Source organism: Poecilia reticulata, chromosome 20 (genome assembly GCF_904066995.2).
Source record: "Poecilia reticulata chromosome 20, P_reticulata-male-v2, whole genome shotgun sequence".
In the NCBI taxonomy this organism is placed as follows: domain Eukaryota; kingdom Metazoa; phylum Chordata; class Actinopteri; order Cyprinodontiformes; family Poeciliidae; genus Poecilia; species Poecilia reticulata.
The window spans coordinates 27,402,606-27,420,765 of NC_088849.1; the positions used below are offsets into that span (position 1 = coordinate 27,402,606).

The 18,160-nt window shown below is 51.6% G+C and overlaps 1 protein-coding gene across 8 annotated transcripts in view; it reads left to right on the top strand.

The window, feature by feature from the left end:
- Positions 1-18,160, top strand: part of LOC103460173 (receptor-type tyrosine-protein phosphatase mu-like) — an 86,694-nt gene that overhangs the window by 30,847 nt on the left and 37,687 nt on the right. For all 8 annotated transcript variants that reach the window (XM_081601165.1, XM_081601166.1, XM_081601167.1 and 5 more), the window contains exons 5-15: positions 2,960-3,038; positions 3,941-4,056; positions 4,126-4,300; positions 4,748-4,860; positions 5,783-5,963; positions 12,965-13,115; positions 13,186-13,358; positions 13,763-13,872; positions 13,942-14,143; positions 14,217-14,319; positions 18,022-18,160. The exon at positions 18,022-18,160 is cut by the window's right edge and continues 43 nt beyond it. In XM_081601165.1, the coding sequence (XP_081457291.1) occupies positions 2,960-3,038; positions 3,941-4,056; positions 4,126-4,300; positions 4,748-4,860; positions 5,783-5,963; positions 12,965-13,115; positions 13,186-13,358; positions 13,763-13,872; positions 13,942-14,143; positions 14,217-14,319; positions 18,022-18,160 (1,542 nt within the window). The remainder of the gene's footprint in view (positions 1-2,959; positions 3,039-3,940; positions 4,057-4,125; positions 4,301-4,747; positions 4,861-5,782; positions 5,964-12,964; positions 13,116-13,185; positions 13,359-13,762; positions 13,873-13,941; positions 14,144-14,216; positions 14,320-18,021) is intronic.

Sequence of the window (18,160 nt, forward strand, 5' to 3'; positions counted from 1 at the left end):
TTTTCCCATTTCATATTGTTTCTGAACTCTGTGCCAGAGCAGCGGAGCAACATGTGGATCTCAGCATCAGGTGGCAAACTGAACCAGCAGGAGGCTGAGAGCAGCAGGTCCTCTGATTGGCTGAGAGCAGCAGGTCCTCTGATTGGCTGAGAGCAGCAGGTCCTCTGATTGGCTGAGAGCAGCAGGTCCTCTGATTGGCTGAGAGCAGCAGGTCCTCTGATTGGCTGAGAGCAGCAGGTCCTCTGATTGGCTGAGAGCAGCAGGTCCTCTGATTGGCTGAGAGCAGCAGGTCCTCTGATTGGCTGAGAGCAGCAGGTCCTCTGATTGGCTGAGAGCAGCAGGTCCTCTGGCTGGGTTCAAACGTTCCTCACTATTAAAGAACAGAAAAATAATACATTTAAAAAGTCAACAAAACGTTTTCAAATTAATGACCCAACAACAACAATAATCTCAGTGATTATTGTTTCAACAAGGTGTTGCGCAATTCTGTGCGTTTCGGTTCCATTATTAAAATAACAGATTAAAATGAACCAATCAACCATCTCTGTGTTCATGATTATTACTGATCACTAAATAAATATCAAGCCTGAAAACCTGATATCGTAACGGACTGAATGTTATGTTTTTAATGTAGTCCCTGCTCGGCTCGTGGCGGTTGCCATAGCAACGGGTGTGCGTCACCCAGTATAAGGGTTATTTTACCTCGCGCCTGTTTTTTACCGTTACATGAGCCTTTGTCTTGGTGCTTTACAGCCGCTGTAGTTTCTGAACGATCAATAAACGACAAACTTGGACTAATTACCTCGATCTGTGTGAGTGTAAGTCATTTACAACCAAATCAAACACGGTGAATATGTTTCATTAAGTATATAACAAACAAATGGCTTCTACCACAATAATTATGTAAATTAAATTTAATTGTCTCATTAAAAAATAATAGTTTTTTAATGGGTCCAAGGGGAATCAGTAGGTTCTCTGCAGGTTCCCTATTGGTTCCCTACAGGTTCCCTATTGGTTCCCTACAGGCTCCCTATTGGTTCCCTACAGGCTCCCTATTGGTTCCCTACAGGTTCCCTATTGGTTCCCTATTGGTTCCCTATTGGTTCCCTATTGGTTCCCTACAGGTTCCCTATTGGTTCCCTATTGGTTCCCTATTGGTTCCCTATTGGTTCCCTACAGGTTCCCTATTGGTTCCCTACAGGTTCCCTATTGGTTCCCTACAGGCTCCCTATTGGTTCCCTACAGGCTCCCTATTGGTTCCCTACAGGTTCCCTATTGGTTCCCTATTGGTTCCCTATTGGTTCCCTATTGGTTCCCTACAGGTTCCCTATTGGTTCCCTATTGGTTCCCTACAGGTTCCCTATTGGTTCCCTACAGGTTCCCTATTGGTTCCCTATTGGTTCCCTATTGGTTCCCTACAGGTTCCCTATTGGTTCCCTACAGGTTCCCTATTGGTTCCCTATTGGTTCCCTATTGGTTCCCTATTGGTTCCCTACAGGTTCCCTATTGGTTCCCTACAGATTCCCTATTGGTTCCCTACAGGTTCCCTATTGGTTCCCTACAGGTTCCCTACAGATTCCCTACAGGCTCCCTATGGGTCCAAAGGGAATCAGTAGGGTCCCTTTGGCCAGCCTAGTCCCAACCTCGGTCACGTTCTGAATCGTCTCCTCCGGTTCGGTCTCCGGCTCCCGGCCAATCAGAGACAGACATGCAGGTGTTTGAAGTGCCGCCCCATCATCACAGCGAGGCGCACTAATTAGCTGCATCACCATGGCAACAGCTCATCCACCTCATTAGTGACGGAGTAAATGAAAGAGGAGGAGGAGGATGGAGAGAAGCAGAGGAAGAGTTCTGGAAAAGGAAGTGGAGGAAAACAGATGGAGGGAGGAGCGCTTCCTGTTTCTGGGCTCTAACAGGAAGTGTGGCAGCGGTTTCCGTGACGATAAGACCATGGAATGTGTTTGCATCGCGGCTGGTCCATCAAGAGCTTCCTGTTTGTCCCCGAGGCCTGAGAGGACATGTCCTCTCTGCTGCACGGCTGGACAGGGACACCTGGAGACACCAGGGGACACCTGGAGACACCAGGGGACAGCTGAGAGCTGAGAGACACCATGGGACACCTGGAGACACCAGGGGACAGCTGAGAGCTCAGAGACACCATGGGACACCTGGAGACACCAGGGGACACCTGGAGACACCAGGGGACAGCTGAGAGCTGAGAGACACCATGGGACACCTGGAGACACCAGGGGACAGCTGAGAGCTCAGAGACACCAGGGGACACCTGGAGACACCAGGGGACAGCTGAGAGACACCATGGGACATTTGAAAGGACAGACAGCTGAGAGATGTCTGTCCTTTTACATGTTGCTGAGATCACAAGGTCTCGGTTCTGGCAGAGGACAGAAACTAGTGGAAGTGTCCTCTGGACAGCGGGACAGGACGTCCTGCTGGATGGCACGGCGATGGAGGAGTGATGACCTGGACACTGAGCTGAACTAGAACGTCTCTGTCCAAATGTCCAACAGTCTCAAGCCTGTCTATGAGCTTTGAAAGGCGCCTTCAGAAAAAATGTGTTATTATTATTATTACAATAAAACTGTTAACAGGACGAAGAGTTAGCAGTTAGCAGCAGTTAGCTGCTGTGAGACGCGGTGGTAAAATGTTCCTGAGGTTCCCGCATGGGGCCCATAGGAATACATATTAGCTTGGCGCTAACGCCTCACTGCAGAACAGAGGTCAATTAAGCAGCAATTTATAGTCCATAATTGTTTAATAATTGTCACTTTACGTTAAGTTGAATAGAGTTAGCATAGCAGTGCTAAAAATAGAGTTGCAAACCGTTAAGCTATGCTAAGCTAAGTGTGCTAGAAAATAACTAGAAAATTAGCCTGTGCCTCAACCACTGCAGCTGCCTTTCGTTAGCCGCCGAGTCCCAACGGACTCTGGTGTCTTCCAGGTTCTGTTCGAGGCGGTCAGCACCGGGCAGAGAGGAGTCCTGGCCATCAGAGACATCACTCTGCAGGGACACCAGTGTAGTAAGTACACACACACACACACACAATGACAGCAAGCTCCGCCCCTTACCAGAGCAGGTCTCTAATTGATTAACGAGGTTTGGGTACCTAATCGGATAATAATGTAAAAAGTTCTACTGGCATCTTAAAAACAAGGTCAAAGTGTGTCTATCAGTGTGTGTGTGTGTGTGTCTCGGTGTGTGTGTGTGTGTGTGTGTGTGTGTGTGTATCGGTGTGTGTGTGTGTATCGGTGTGTGTGTGTATCGGTGTGTGTGTGTGTGTGTATCGGTGTGTGTGTGTGTGTGTGTGTGTGTATCGGTGTGTGTGTGTGTATCGGTGTGTGTGTGTATCGGTGTGTGTGTGTGTGTGTATCGGTGTGTGTGTGTGTGTCTCTATAGGTGTGTGTGTGTGTATCGGTGTGTGTGTGTGTGTGTGTGTGTGTCTATCGGTGTGTGTGTGTATCGGTGTGTGTGTGTAGGCAGGGGAGCTCATTAAAATATAAATTGATTAGCATGGACTTTGATCCATGCGTCTGTTTATCTCACTGCTCATCCAACCAGCCGCAGTTTAGATGCTGCCCTGTTTTGATGTGTGTGTGTGTGTGTGTGTGTGTGTGCGTTTGTTTGTAATACCTTGTGGGGACCATTTTCCTGACACATGCTATGTTGTGGGGACCCACGGCCCCTGGAGGGGGCCGAAGGTGAAACGCTGTTTTTGGGTCAGGGGTCAGGGGTCAGATTCAGGACTAAGGTGTGAATTGGGTTTGGCTGTAGAAATGAATGGAAGTCAATGGAAAGTCCCCACAAAGACAGTCAGGCAAACATGTGTGTATCAGTGTGTGTCAGGCCGTCATCCCGTGTGACGCCAGGTGTGGCTGCTCTGTGTTGCTGACTCAGTGTTTGACCTCTGACCTCCCTGCGCAGTGAGCACACCCCACCCGCTGCACCTTAAGGCGGTGGAGGTGAACGCCGGCCAGACGGCCTCCTTCCAATGCACGGTGAACGGCCAGCCGCAGCACCACCTGCTGCTCTACCTGCAGGTGAGTCCGCCCACGGCAATGGTCTGGCCACGCCCCCTTCCTCTCTCACCGCCTCTCTTCGGGTCGCAGGGCATGGGGGGTCGGCAGGCCGTTGCCAAGGAGACCAGGCCGGTGAACTCCCGGCGTTACGTGGCGAGCTTCGACATCAAGAACACGACCAAAGGCGACTCGGGACGCTACCGCTGCATCGTCCAATCAGATCGAGGCGTGGGCGTGTCCTCCTACGCTGACCTCACAGTCAAACGTGAGTCCTGGCCTCTGATTGGCTGCTGGACGCTGTCTGACTATTTTCAGGGATGAAACCTGAATGTAGGAGACCTCCTGTGCGTGCGTGCGTGCGTGCGTGCGTGCGTGCGTGCGTGCGTGCGTGCGTGCGTGTGTGTGTGTGTGTGTGTGTGTGCTTGCGTGTGAGTGTGCGGTATGTGTGTGGAGGTGTGTGTGTGTGTGCGCGTGTGTTCGAACTGGGTCAGGAGGAAGTGGAGCAGCTCCTCTGAGGATTCTGGGTAATAGAATCCAGGTCTGCTGTGATTCGCCGAAGGTCACAAATATTAATTAACTCGTTAACTTTTCCCCCCCTGCTAAGAGGCCAGTGAGACCCTGAGGAGTGTGTGTGTGTGTGTGTGTGTGTGTGTGTGTGTGTGTGTGTGTGTGTGTGTGTGTTGGACTGATCCTGGATTTCTCACTCCCTCAGAACCACCGGTACCAATTGCCCCACCTCAGCTCACTGCGGTCGGCGCCACCTACCTCTGGATCCAACTCAACGCCAACTCCATCAACGGAGACGGACCCATCATTGACAGAGAGGTGAGTCCTGGTCCGTCACTGACCGTTGGTTGTGGTGGTCTGCGTGTGGCAGGTCAGTTCTGCTGGACCCGTTAGGGACGGGTCAGGAGGTTCTCCGGCTCTTTACTGATGCGGTTTTCCAGAGGTCTGCTTGGTCCGGTGGTTCCTCATGTAACCACCAGCCTTACATCAGAGTTCCTGCTAGCTACTGGCGACGTCATGCAGGTCCAACACAAGAGCCTGGTGTTCGCCCTTCCTGGTTTCACTGGACTCTACTGAGGTTCTGGTGTGTTTGAGGAGTAGAACCTGTAAGGCTGTAGAAGATCTCAGACAATGTTCCACATTGTCCCACAGTTCATGGCACTGAACTCCTGTAAATCTCTGAGTCGTTCTCAAAACGTTCTGGTTGAAGCTCCTCTTGAGTCAGGTTGGCGTCTAGTCATGCATTTTCACCAGATCTTCTTCACTCCTGCTCCAGTCCACTTTAACTCAACTCCAGTCCGTTTGCCTAGTCAAAGTCCGGTTCGGTTGGTGAGGTGTGAACGCTGACCGACCTCTGACCTCTGGTCCTCCAGACCTCGGTCTGGGTTCGGTTGAAGTGAACTCTGGTTGGTTTGAATGTGAACCAGGCCAAGCGGACCAGAGACCGCTCCAAAAGCAGGAAGTGGACTACAGCGCAGGGCATTCTGGGTAAATCCAACCAAAGCTAACATGTTAGCTAGCAGCAGAAATGGCTCCTGGTCTTTAGCCTAAAGAGAAATCCTCCAACCGCTAAAATCCTCCATCTTGTTTCCATCTGGTGAAGAAGGAAGTTGCTCTCAGTGTCTTCAGAGGTTTTTGTGTCGTTTCCTTCAGTGGTTCTTGGTGCAGCGCCCCCACAGGCCAGGAGGGGAACAGGTTGCTCAATGCAGCTGGCGGGTTCTAATGCTGTCCTGGTTGCCAGGTGGAGTACCGTACAACGGCGGGCATGCTGATCGACACCACACCTGTCGACAAGCCCACCCACAAGATCGGACACCTGGACCCAGACACAGAGTACGAGATCAGCGTTCTGCTGACCAGGCCCCTGGAAGGAGGGACAGGAAACCCTGGGCCACCGCTCAGAGCCAGGACCAAGTGTGCAGGTGAGTGAAGCCAGTGGTACCTGATGGATGTCTGGTCTGCAGGCCGCCTCATCTCTTCAGGAGGTTAATGTTGGACCATTAATGCTAAGCTAACTCATCAGGCGGCTAATGGCCAACGGTGAGCTCGTTAAGGCAGCCTGCTTCGTTAGTGCTGCGCTCATTAGCCCTGAGTGCTGAAACTGGAGCTCTAATAGCTGTTGCTTACTGGCTGGGTGAACACACACACACACACACACACACACACACACACACACACACACACACACACACACACTGATTTAATGTGTGCAAACAACAAACAGGATGTGATTAGCAATTAGCTAGCTAATTAAACAGGTGCAGCAGCTGTAGAACTCTGGAGGTTCTTCCCTCTTATTTATGATCCACGTTTATTATTATTATTATTGTTATTGTTGTTATTATTATTATTATTATTATAAGTGTTATTGTTGTTGTTATTATTATTATTATTATTATTATTATAAGTGTTATTGTTGTTATTATTATTATTATTATTATTATCATTATAAGTGTTATTGTTGTTGTTATTATTATTATTATTATTATTATTATTGTTATTATTATTATTATTATAAGTGTTATTGTTGTTATTATTATTATTATTATTATTATTATTATTATTATTATTATAAGTGTTATTGTTGTTGTTATTATTATTATTATTATTATTATTATTGTTATTATTATTATTATTATAAGTGTTATTGTTGTTGTTATTATTATTATTATTATTATTATTATTATTATCATTATAAGTGTTATTGTTGTTGTTATTATTATTATTATTATTATTATTGTTATTATTATTATTATTATAAGTGTTGTTATTATTATTATTATTATTATTATAAGTGTTGTTGTTGTTATCTGGGTTTGGTTCTGAAATGTTTTATCTTCCGTTTATTGTCATGTCGCTGATAACACGCTCGGTTATGAAATATTTAGCTTCCATAAATAATAAATGTTCATTAAAAATGAAAGATGTTTATGCAGTAATTACTGTGATGTGTGCCGAGCAGAAGGACCAGCTGATAACTTCACTTATAGCAATAATCATGATCAGAGGCTGGTTCCCTCAGCATCAGAATCAATTCACTTATTGATTCGTTATCATTGTTCATATTGATTCCAGTCTGACTGAATTCCTAGCTGCAGGTCCGGTCTCAGGTTCTGGACTGGTTCTGGGGGATGATGCGTTCGGGTGCTGCTGGGTTTTTCTGGACTCGTTGGCAGAACTGCTGACAGTTTGGAGACGAAACATGGTTCTGATGGTTCTGGTGGTTCTGGTGGTTCTGATGGAGGTTTTGCTGGTTCTGATGGTTCTGGTGGTTCTGGTGGTTCTGATGGAGGTTCTGGTGGTTCTGATGGTTCTGATGGTTCTGATGGTGGTTCTGGTGGTTCTGATGGTTCTGATGGTGGTTCTGGTGGTTCTGATGGTTCTGATGGTGGTTCTGGTGGTTCTGGTGGTTCTGATGGTTCTGATGGTGGTTCTGGTGGTTCTGATGGTTCTGATGGTTCTGATGGTGGTTCTGGTGGTTCTGATGGTTCTGATGGTGGTTCTGGTGGTTCTGATGGTTCTGATGGAGGTTTTGCTGGTTCTGATGGTTCTGATGGTGGTTTTGCTGGTTCTGATGGTTCTGGTGGTTCTGATGGTTCTGATGGAGGTTCTGGTGGTTCTGATGGTGGTTCTGATGGTTCTGATGGTTCTGATGGTTCTGGTGGTCCTGGTGGTTCTGATGGTTCTGATGGTTCTGATGGTTCTGATGGAGGTTTTGCTGGTTCTGCTGGTTCTGATGGTTCTGATGGTTCTGGTGGTCCTGGTGGTTCTGATGGTTCTGATGGTTCTGATGGTTCTGATGGAGGTTCTGGTGGTTCTGATGGTTCTGGTGGTTCTGATGGTTCTGATGGTGGTTCTGATGGTTCTGGTGGTTCTGATGGTTCTGGTGGTTCTGATGGTTCTGCTGGTTCTGGTGGTTCTGATGGTTCTGATGGTTCTGCTGGTTCTGCTGGTTCTGGTGGTTCTGATGGTTCTGGTGGTTCTGATGGTTCTGATGGAGGTTCTGGTGGTTCTGGTGGTCCTGGTGGTTCTGGTGGTTCTGATGAAGGCGCGTTTGAACGGCTGGAATCATTGATCGTGATGAATTGATCTGTTGATCAAAGTTGATGAATCATGAAGAGTAAAATATAAAAACATTAATTAACAACATGTTGAACCTTCTGGTCGCTTCTCCTCACCGGCTGCAGGTTCAGTAAAGGGTTAATCTTTTAAAATGAAGTAAATTCATTTGCATCTTTCATTTATTTCCCATTTTGCATAAAATGGATGAAAAACCTGCAGAATGTTTATTGGATCATCAGAGAATTTCACTGATTACCACAGGAACCGCGAGCTACTGGGCCCGGTTCTGACTGGGCCTGCAGAACCGTCCAATGAGGAAGTTCTGGGACGAGCAGAACCTCAACCTGCTCCAGGTGGTTCTGCTCTGCCTGGTGCAGGTGGAGGTTCTCCAACAGGTTGGTGTTCTCTGTGATAACCTCCACCCGTCTGAGCTGTCAGCTGGTAAAAACAAGCGCTCCTCAGAGAGAACAGCAGGAAACAGGCAGAAACATGAAAAGACGCGCGCGTGTGTGTGTGTGTGTGTAGGGGTGTGTGTGTGTGTGTGTGTGTGTGTGTGTGTGTGTGTGTAGGGGTGTGTGTGTGTGTGTGTGTGTGTGTAGGGGTGTGTGTGTGTGTGTGTGTGTGTGTGTGTGTGTGTGTGTAGGGGTGGGTGTGTGTGTGTGTGTGTGTGTGTGTGTAGGGGTGTGTGTGTGTGTGTGTGTGTGTGTGATTGGCAGCTCAGGCTCTCGGTGAGCTTCTGAGCGATCATGTTCGCTCTGATAAAACTCATCTGTGTCTTCAGCTGCTTTTATTTATTCATCTGACTGGAGATGAATTATGGAGCAGTCGTGTGTGTGTGTGTGTGTGTGTGTGTGTGTGTGTGTGTGTGTGTGTGTGTGTTTAATAATGAATGAGCGTTCCCATCATACCCGCTTTAGGATGCGCCGCTCAGTCAGGCGACTCGACTTGGTGACACAAACATCTGCTGCTGCCAACCTCTGGCTTGGTTCTGATCGGTTCTGATCCAGAAGCTTCAAATCCTCCACTGATCCCTACAGACCCGACTGGGCTGCAGAAGAACTTTTACACCCAAATCAAGTCTTCACCGGTTCCACCCCGACCCGGATCCTCCTCCAGAACCCGGATCCTCCTCCAGAACCCGGATCCTCCTCCAGAACCCGGATCCTCCTCCAGAACCTAACACCAGGAGGTCCATACATCCGCTGGATGAAACCAGAGAAGAGCCGGTCCTGGTACCAGAACCGCTTCGGTGGGAAGAACCTGGTTCTGTAAAACACATCCAGAGTTTGGACCTCTGCTCCAGAACCAGACTTGTAGCAGTACCACAGACCACCCTGACCTGGTGGTTCTGGACCTGATGGTTTGTTCTAAATCGGTTCTGGAAAGTAAATGTTTGAGGCTGGTTGTTCTGGACCGGACCTGGTGGTTGTGTTGTAGATGTTCTGGAGCAGCTGTCGGGTTCGGTGTGGCGATCCGTAGAGAGCAGTTTGGTGCCAGATTCTCTGGATCCTGATGTTCTGATTGGACCAGCAGCTGGATGGTGTGGCAAAATCAGAACCTGCAGAACCTAAAGTGTGGTCCAAATGATTCTCGTTGATGTGACCAAAGTTCTGGTGGACCAACCAGAGACGTTCCTGAGATAAACTTGCTGAAGGTTCTGGAGCCGAGGTCAGAACTCATGGCTTCAGAACTTGACCAGAACCAGAAGACCTTGCAGTCCTGAGATCCGGCCCGGTTCTGTTAACATCCATTAAAGAGCGACGGTCCGTTTGTCTGCAGGCTCTCAGGAAAACACCATCAATATTTCACTTCCTCCATCCGGGCTTTTTCCACCTCAGATTTTCACGCTCTGTTCGCCGCCGTGTTCAGGTTCCGGTTCTGGACTGGATGGACCTGAACCGGACCAGACTGGGTTGGTGTTTGTTGTGTTTGATTGAACATTGTTTCTGAAGGAACGCTGATCTGCACAATGTGAGTACGGAGGCCCAGAGAGGTCAGAACAGCATGTTGGTGGTGGACCAACCGATGGACATTCTGTCCTCTGACTTTCGTCCAACACGTCCTCATATTTACAGGAAGTGCCTGAATGCATCTTCTGCTGGGGGCGCTGCCTGCAGGGGGCGCTGCCTGGTGGGGGCGCTGCCTGCTGGGGGTGCTGCCTGGTGGGGGCGCTGCCTGCTGGGGGCGCTGCCTGCTGGGGGCGCTGCCTGGTGGGGGCGCTGCCTGGTGGGGGCGCTGCCTGCAGGGGGCGCTGCCTGCAGGGGGCGCTGCCTGGTGGGGGCGCTGCCTGGTGGGGGCGCTGCCTGCAGGGGGCGCTGCCTGGTGGGGGCGCTGCCTGCAGGGGGCGCTGCCTGCAGGGGGCGCTGCCTGGTGGGGGCGCTGCCTGCAGGGGGCGCTGCCTGGTGGGGGCGCTGCCTGGTGGGGGCGCTGCCTGCAGGGGGCGCTGCCTGCAGGGGGCGCTGCCTGGTGGGGGCGCTGCCTGGTGGGGGCGCTGCCTGGTGGGGGCGCTGCCTGGTGGGGGCGCTGCCACTGCTACATGCTTTCTGTCCTTATCACACTGAATGTAAGAGAAGCAGGAGATCGGAAACTGAGGTCGGAAATATCATTCACAGCAGCTGCTCTGCGTGTGTGTGTGTGTGTGTGTGTGTGTGTGTGTGTGTGTGTGTGTGTGTGTGTGTGTGTGTGTGTGTGTGTGTGTGTCAGTGGCTGAATGCCAGAGTCATGTAGGAAATCTGTTTCAATCAGTCAGGGTGGCGTTGGCTGAAAAGGTCAGGCAGCGAGGCGGCGACTTTTCAACAGTCAGACGTCATCTGGAGGAGGAGGAAGAGGAGAATGAGGAAGAGGAGGAACTGGAGGAGGAAGGCGGGTCACATGGTGCAGCAGGGGTCATCAGACCTGAAGTCGTTTAGCGGTGACATTCTGGAGGTCCGAGCCGCTGCAGAACCTGAACACCTGTTGTTCCAGAGGAACCCGGTCCCACTGATTCCAGTCCAGATCTTTGGTTGGATCCGGCTGATTGCATCAGGCATTAGCTCCGCCTCCTCAGCAAGCACATGGCGACAGTGGACAGGAGCCGCTCTGCATAACCGCCATCGGAACCAAATAAACCGTTTCTGAAACAGCTCCTCTGGCGGACCTGAAGACGGGTCCAGACCGAGTCTCCTGCTGACCCGTTTGGACCTGAAGACTCGGTTCCTTAAATATGCAGCCAGAACAGAACGCTATTCGGTTCCAACGCAACAAGTGGCTGCTTGAAATGCTGCAGGACAGGGACGTGTCCAACAGGGACGTGTCCAACAGGGACGTGTCCAACAGGGACGTGTCCAACAGACGAGTCCAACAGGGACGTGTCCAACAGGGACGTGTCCAACAGGGACGTGTCCAACAGACGAGTCCAACAGGGACGTGTCCAACAGGGACGTGTCCAACAGGGACGTGTCCAACAGGGACGTGTCCAACAGACGTGTCCAACAGGGACGTGTCCAACTGTCATTCAGAAACATTTCTTCTTTGAGGAATTGAAGGATTTCATGAGGCGGCTTTCTCTTCCCCCCGGGGATTATGGGTAATAGGATCCAGCTCAGCCCCTCCTTCTCTCCTTGAACCCCAACCCCAATTGTTGCCGTGGCGATGTTGGTGCGTGTGTGACGGTGTGTGTGCTGTACATGCAGCAGGGTTTTAGCTCTGTCCGTCTTTCATCCCACAATCGAGAAGAAGCTCACAAGTGCTGCACTAACAGCCTTAGAGGGCGTGTGTGTGTGTGTGTGTGTGTGTGTGTGTGTGTGTGTGTGTGTGTGTGTGTGTGTGTGTGCGCAGCCACAGCTCAATAACAGGAAGTTTGTGAGCAGCCTTCATCGACCACACACAGATGAAAGGTAAGAGAGAACAGGAAAAGTATTGTTCTGCGCACACACACACACACACACACACACACACACACACACACACACAGGGAGGCAGTTTTTGTCAGGAGAAATTGCTCTGAGCTACTTTTATCCATCATTCCTCTTCTGAGTGGATCTCCGTCTGTCATCCAGAAACACAGAAATACTGACTCAGATTGTGTGTGTCTAGGTGTGTGTCTAGTCTAGGTGTGTGTCTAGTCTAGGTGTGTGTCTAGGTGTGTGTCTAGGTGTGTGTCTAGGTGTGTGTCTAGTCTAGGTGTGTGTCTAGGTGTGTGTCTAGTCTAGGTGTGTGTCTAGGTGTGTGTCTAGGTGTGTGTCTAGGTGTGTGTCTAGTCTAGGTGTGTGTCTAGTCTAGGTGTGTGTCTAGTCTAGGTGTGTCTAGGTGTGTCTAGGTGTGTCTAGGTGTGTGTCTAGGTGTGTCTAGGTGTGTGTCTAGGTGTGTGTCTAGGTGTGTGTCTAGTCTAGGTGTGTGTCTAGGTGTGTGTCTAGGTGTGTGTCTAGTCTAGGTGTGTGTCTAGGTGTGTGTCTAGGTGTGTGTCTAGGTGTGTGTCTAGTCTAGGTGTGTGTCTAGTCTAGGTGTGTGTCTAGGTGTGTGTCTAGGTGTGTGTCTAGGTGTGTGTCTAGGTGTGTGTCTAGTCTAGGTGTGTGTCTAGGTGTGTGTCTAGTCTAGGTGTGTGTCTAGGTGTGTGTCTAGGTGTGTGTTTTTATTCGTGTGTCTGAAGTTGAAAGTTCTGGAGGTCTGGGATTGCGAGAACACAGCGGTTCCCTCCACATGGTTCCGGTCTGGTGACTGGATGGTTGGACCCATTAGTAGACCTGTTGGACTGTCCAGACGGGTCACAGAACCTTAGCAGAGGAACCACAGAGAACGGTCTGAGCCCAGCGGTCGAGGCCAGTAAAGCCCTGAAGCGACTCTGCAGTGGCGGCTTCTCATCGTTGGCTGTTGTGTTTGTCAGATCCGATGCACGGCCCGCGGCGCCTCCTGGTGGCAGATGTTCAGTCCAAACAGGTGACGGTCCAATGGCAGCCGTTCGGATACAATGTGACGCGTTGCCACCACTACAATTTGACGGTGCAGTACCGCTACCGGCCTGCAGGAGCCACAAGGTAAGCAGAGTGGGCGGGGCCAGTGAGTGGGCGTGGCCAGCAGGTGGACCTCAGTCTTTGTCTCCTGCAGGGAGGTGAAGGAGCAGTTGGGCGAGGAGGTGGTGTCGGACACTAGGAGTGCGCAGCCACAGCACACCGTGCGTAACCTTCCGCCATTCACCAACGTCAGCCTGAAGCTGTTGCTAAGCAACCAGGAGGGACACAAGGAGAGTGAGGAGCTGCTGGTGCTGACCGACCAGGACGGTACGATGCTGAGTGGGTCTGGGTGGATCTGAGTGGGTCTGGGTGGATCTCTGTGGATCTGAGTGGGTCTGGGTGGATCTGAGTGGGTCTGTGTGGATCTGTGTGGGTCTGAGTGGATCTGTGTGGATCTCTGTGGATCTCTGTGGATCTGAGTGGGTCTGAGTGGATCTGAGTGGGTCTCTGTGGATCTCTGTGGATCTGAGTGGGTCTCTGTGGAGCTCTGTGGGTCTGAGTGGGTCTGAGTGGGTCTGAGTGGGTCTGAGTGGGTCTGTGTGGATCTGAGTGGGTCTGAGTGGGTCTGAGTGGGTCTGTGTGGGTCTGAGTGGATCTGAGTGGGTCTGTGTGGGTCTGAGTGGGTCGGGTTCTGCGTTCTGACCCAGTCCTGACTCGGTTTGTGGTTGCAGTGCCTGGTGCGGTCCCGGTGGACTCCATCCTGGGCCGCAGCTATGAGCAGCAGATCGGGCTGAGCTGGAGGGAGCCGCAGCAAGCCTTCGGCCTGATCCGCCACTACGAGGTCAGAACAACCGCATTTCTCACGAAGCCCAGGTTCGGCCGCCAGGCGCTCATGCCACTCTCTCCACAGATTACCTACAAAGCTCTGAGCTCTTTCGACACAGAGTTTGACCTGTCCAATCAGAGCGGCAAGGTGCTGAAGGCGGCCAATGAGACGAGTCACGTGTTCTCGGGGCTGTCGCCAGGCTCCACCTACTCCTTCACAATAAGAGCTTCTACCATCAAGGGCTTCGGGCCCCCAGTTATCACCCAGTTCACCACCAGGATCTCCGGTCGGTCAGCTCTGGTTTGTTGTTCTGGTGAAGCTGCCCCTGTCTCTAACCCCCTCTTGTTATTTACCCCCAGCCCCTCTGATGCCACCCTATGACCAGGAGTCCCCTCTCAACCAGACCGACTCGTCCGTCACCGTCCTGCTGAAGCCTGCTCAGAGCCGCGGCGCCCCCGTCAGGTAGCCCTGGGCACGCCACCCACCCTCACACCTGGCAGAACCTCCTACAGTCGTTCTGCCAGGTGTTACCACGGAAACAGTTGCCATGTGGACAGCTGTGGGGCAACCAGTGATTGGGTCAATTAAGAAGCAGTGGGTGTGGTCCATCCGGAGCCGGGTCAGGTTCTAATGGAACCACCTTGTTCCTCTGAGCTGCAGCACCGAGGCAACACACACACTGAGTGAGTGTGTGTGTTGCCTCGGTGCTGCCCTGGAAGCCGTCAGATGCGCTTCCTGTCGCCGTGTTTAAATTTAACTGAGCTTTGAGCTCCGACAGCGCAGGACAAAAGGTGTTGCTGCGGGCGACCTGCAGCTGTAATCTGATTACTGTCACACACACACTCTGCGAGTATGGAGGAATGTGATTGGAGACGGTTTGAAAAAGAAGAAAGGAGATAGAGAGAAACAAGAGTGGGAGGAAAGAAAGAGAAAGGAGTAGTGGTGGAGCCAGAGGCCACAAATGAGAATATATATACAAGTCACCCAACTCACCCGATTCAATGGGTCAGTCACCCGACTTTCACCAGGAGACCCTGGTTTGATTCCAGGCCGGGGCAAAGATACAACAGTGACATTGAGCTGTCAGTGTAGGTCCTTAGGAAAGACCCTTTGATCTATATAGCTGACCTCATACCATGAGAGACATTGATAAGCACGACATGCCGGCTCTGACGTCGTCCGGCCAAACAAGGTGCTGGGGAACCAGAGCACCCTGATGAAAAGTGGGCTACTGGAACAAGACGGAAATGGGCGAGAGGTGAAAACATGGATCTGTTGGAATGCTACTACTCAAGTAATCCTAGTCAGAGGGGCTACATGCAAAGACTGTGGGAGGAATGGTTAGCTCGACATCCCCAGTCAACACTAACTGCCAAACAACTAGTAGCTCAGTGTTCCAACATCCGCAAACGGCAACTGCTGTCACAACTTGAGATTGACGAGGTACGACACAAGTGCTACGGGAAGGAGCCAGGATGCCAGGTCAGAAGGGAGTCAACTACAACTCCCCGCCCAGAGACTGGGTATGTAGCCCCAGTAATGAACGAACCATCTGAGCTGAACGAGGCAGCAACTGACCTGAGAGAGAGAATCATGGCCCGAATGAACACCAGACGACCCCGACGCCAATTACAACGGCTGAGTGAAGTACCATCAGAAAGTCTCATTGAAGATGTGAATTCGGCATTGAGAACGATCCCTACCAACACCATAACAGAAACCAATGAGCTGATATACAACTCAGCATCAGTGATCCTTGAGATGCTTGGTTATAAGAGCAACCATGAGACCCAATACCCACCATGGAAAAGACGGTTAGAGGCTAAGATCAAGATAACAAGGAGGGAAGTGAGTCAACTGTCAGAGCTCCAAAGGGGTGCAATGACAAGATCAGCACCCAAGAAGTACAGCCAGATGCCCATACCTGAAGCACTCGAAACTGCCAAACAAAGGCTCCAAGCCTTGGCCAGCCGCCTAAAGAGATACACGAGAGAGAATGAAGCCAGGAGGATTAACCGGCTCTTCGCCACCCAACCAGCTAAAGTGTACTCTCAATGGCAGGGTAATAACAACAGAGCGGACCCACCCAGGCTGGAGACTGAACAATACTGGAAAGGCATATGGGAAAGGGAGGCGTCCCACAACAGCAATGCACAGTGGCTAACCTCTCCACGAGAGGACCACAGCAACCTCCCTGAACAAGCCCCGGTAACCATCACTGTGGCAGATGTCCAAGACAGAGTCTCGGGTATGAAAAACTGGACAGCACCAGGACCTGACATGATCCATGCCTACTGGCTTAAGAAACTCACTGCCCTCCATGAGCGACTGGCAGCTCAACTGAACCAGCTGCTACAAAATGGGACTCACCCTGAATGGTTAACTGAAGGGCGCACAATCCTGATACAGAAGGAACCCTCGAAGGGTTCAGTCCCATCCAACTATCGGCCAATAACCTGTCTCTCTACAACATGGAAGCTCATGTCAGGCATCATAGCGGCTAAGATAAGCGGGCACATGGATAAATACATGAGCAAGGCACAGAAGGGCTTAGGCATAAATAGCAGACGAGCCAAACACCAACTCCTTGTAGACCACACAGTCGCCCGAGACTGCAAAACCCGACACACCAACCTGTGTACCGCTTGGATTGATTACAAGAAAGTCTATGACTTAGAGATGTACAACATCAATAGGACTCTAAGAGCCTTCAATAGGCCTGAACCCCCTCAGCCAAATCATCACCAAGACTGGCTACGGATCACACCTGATATAAATCTATTATACGCATCATCACATGGCCTATTATAAAGTTTATACATTTTCTTTTCATATTTTTATTATTGGTTTTCATCTCTGCATAATACAATGATTCCAAATACTGTATCGGAATGACCTGGTGCTGCTACATGTCGGTCATCAGATGTCTCTGATGTCTCTCTGGCTCCGCCTCTGGAGGGAAGTCCAGACGGGATCAGTTTCCTGTCAACAATGAGTCACTGCGCACGGAGGAGCGCGCAGGTCTTCCTGCTCTCCCTTCATTTAGTGCTGCAGTCCTACATCCTGAGAGCCCATTAGTGCGGCACCTGCTGGTGTATGACTTCTGTCCTGACCATGAGGAGCAACTGTAGTTCCCAACATCCCTCAGGACACACGCGGGGCGCTGAGCGTGGCGCGTTCAGGCGCAGTAGGGGCGCTGAGCGCGGCGCGTTCAGGTGCAGTCGGGACGCTGAGCGCGGCGCGTTCAGGTGCAGTCGGGACGCTGAGCGCGGCGCGTTCAGGACACAAGCGGGACGCTGAGCGTGAGGCGTTCAGGCGCAGTCGGGACGCTGAGCGTGAGGCGTTCAGGACACAAGCGGGACGCTGAGCGTGAGGCGTTCAGGCGCAGTCGGGACGCTGAGCGTGAGGCGTTCAGGCGCAGTCGGGACGCTGAGCGTGGCGCGTTCAGGACACAAGCGGGACACTGAGCGTGATGCGTTCAGGCGCAGTCGGGGCGCTGAGCGCGGTGCGTTCAGGCGCAGACGGGACGCTGAGCGCGGTGCGTTCAGGCGCAGTCGGGGCGCTGAGCGCGGTGCGTTCAGGCGCAGTCGGGGCGCTGAGCGCGGTGCGTTCAGGCGCAGTCGGGGCGCTGAGCGTGGTGCGTTCAGGCGCAGTCGGGACGCTGAGCGTGGCGCGTTCAGGTGCAGGCGGGGCGCTGAGCGCGGCGCGTTCAGGCGCAGTCGGGACGCTGAGCGCGGCGCGTTCAGGTGCAGGCGGGGCGCTGAGCGTGGCGCGTTCAGGTGCAGGCGGGGCGCTGAGCGCGGCGCGTTCAGGCGCAGTCGGGACGCTGAGCGTGGCGCGTTCAGGTGCAGGCGGGGCGCTGAGCGCGGCGCGTACAGGCGCAGTCGGGACGCTGAGCGTGGCGCGTTCAGGCGCAGTAGGGGCGCTGAGCGTTCGGGGGAATATTGATAATAAAGGGTATTCTTTATCATTGAGCCAATGTATTTTATTAACATCACAATGATGTATGTTGATTCTTAGATTAATTGTCAAGAAAATAACTGACTGGATTGTTTTGTTATTAGACTAGTTGTTAACTAAGTAACTGACCGACCGTTTAGTTTCCTGACCAGCTAGCTAAGACGGCGTAATGTTTCTGAGCTCTCATGAACCCTGCTGTCGCAGTAAGTACCAGGTGGTGGTGGAGGAGGAGCGCCCCCGCAGGCTGAAGAGAGGAACTGCAGAGATCCTGCGCTGCTATCCGGTTCCGGTCCACTTCCAGAACGCCTCCCTGCTCAACTCCCAGTACTACTTCAGCGCTGAG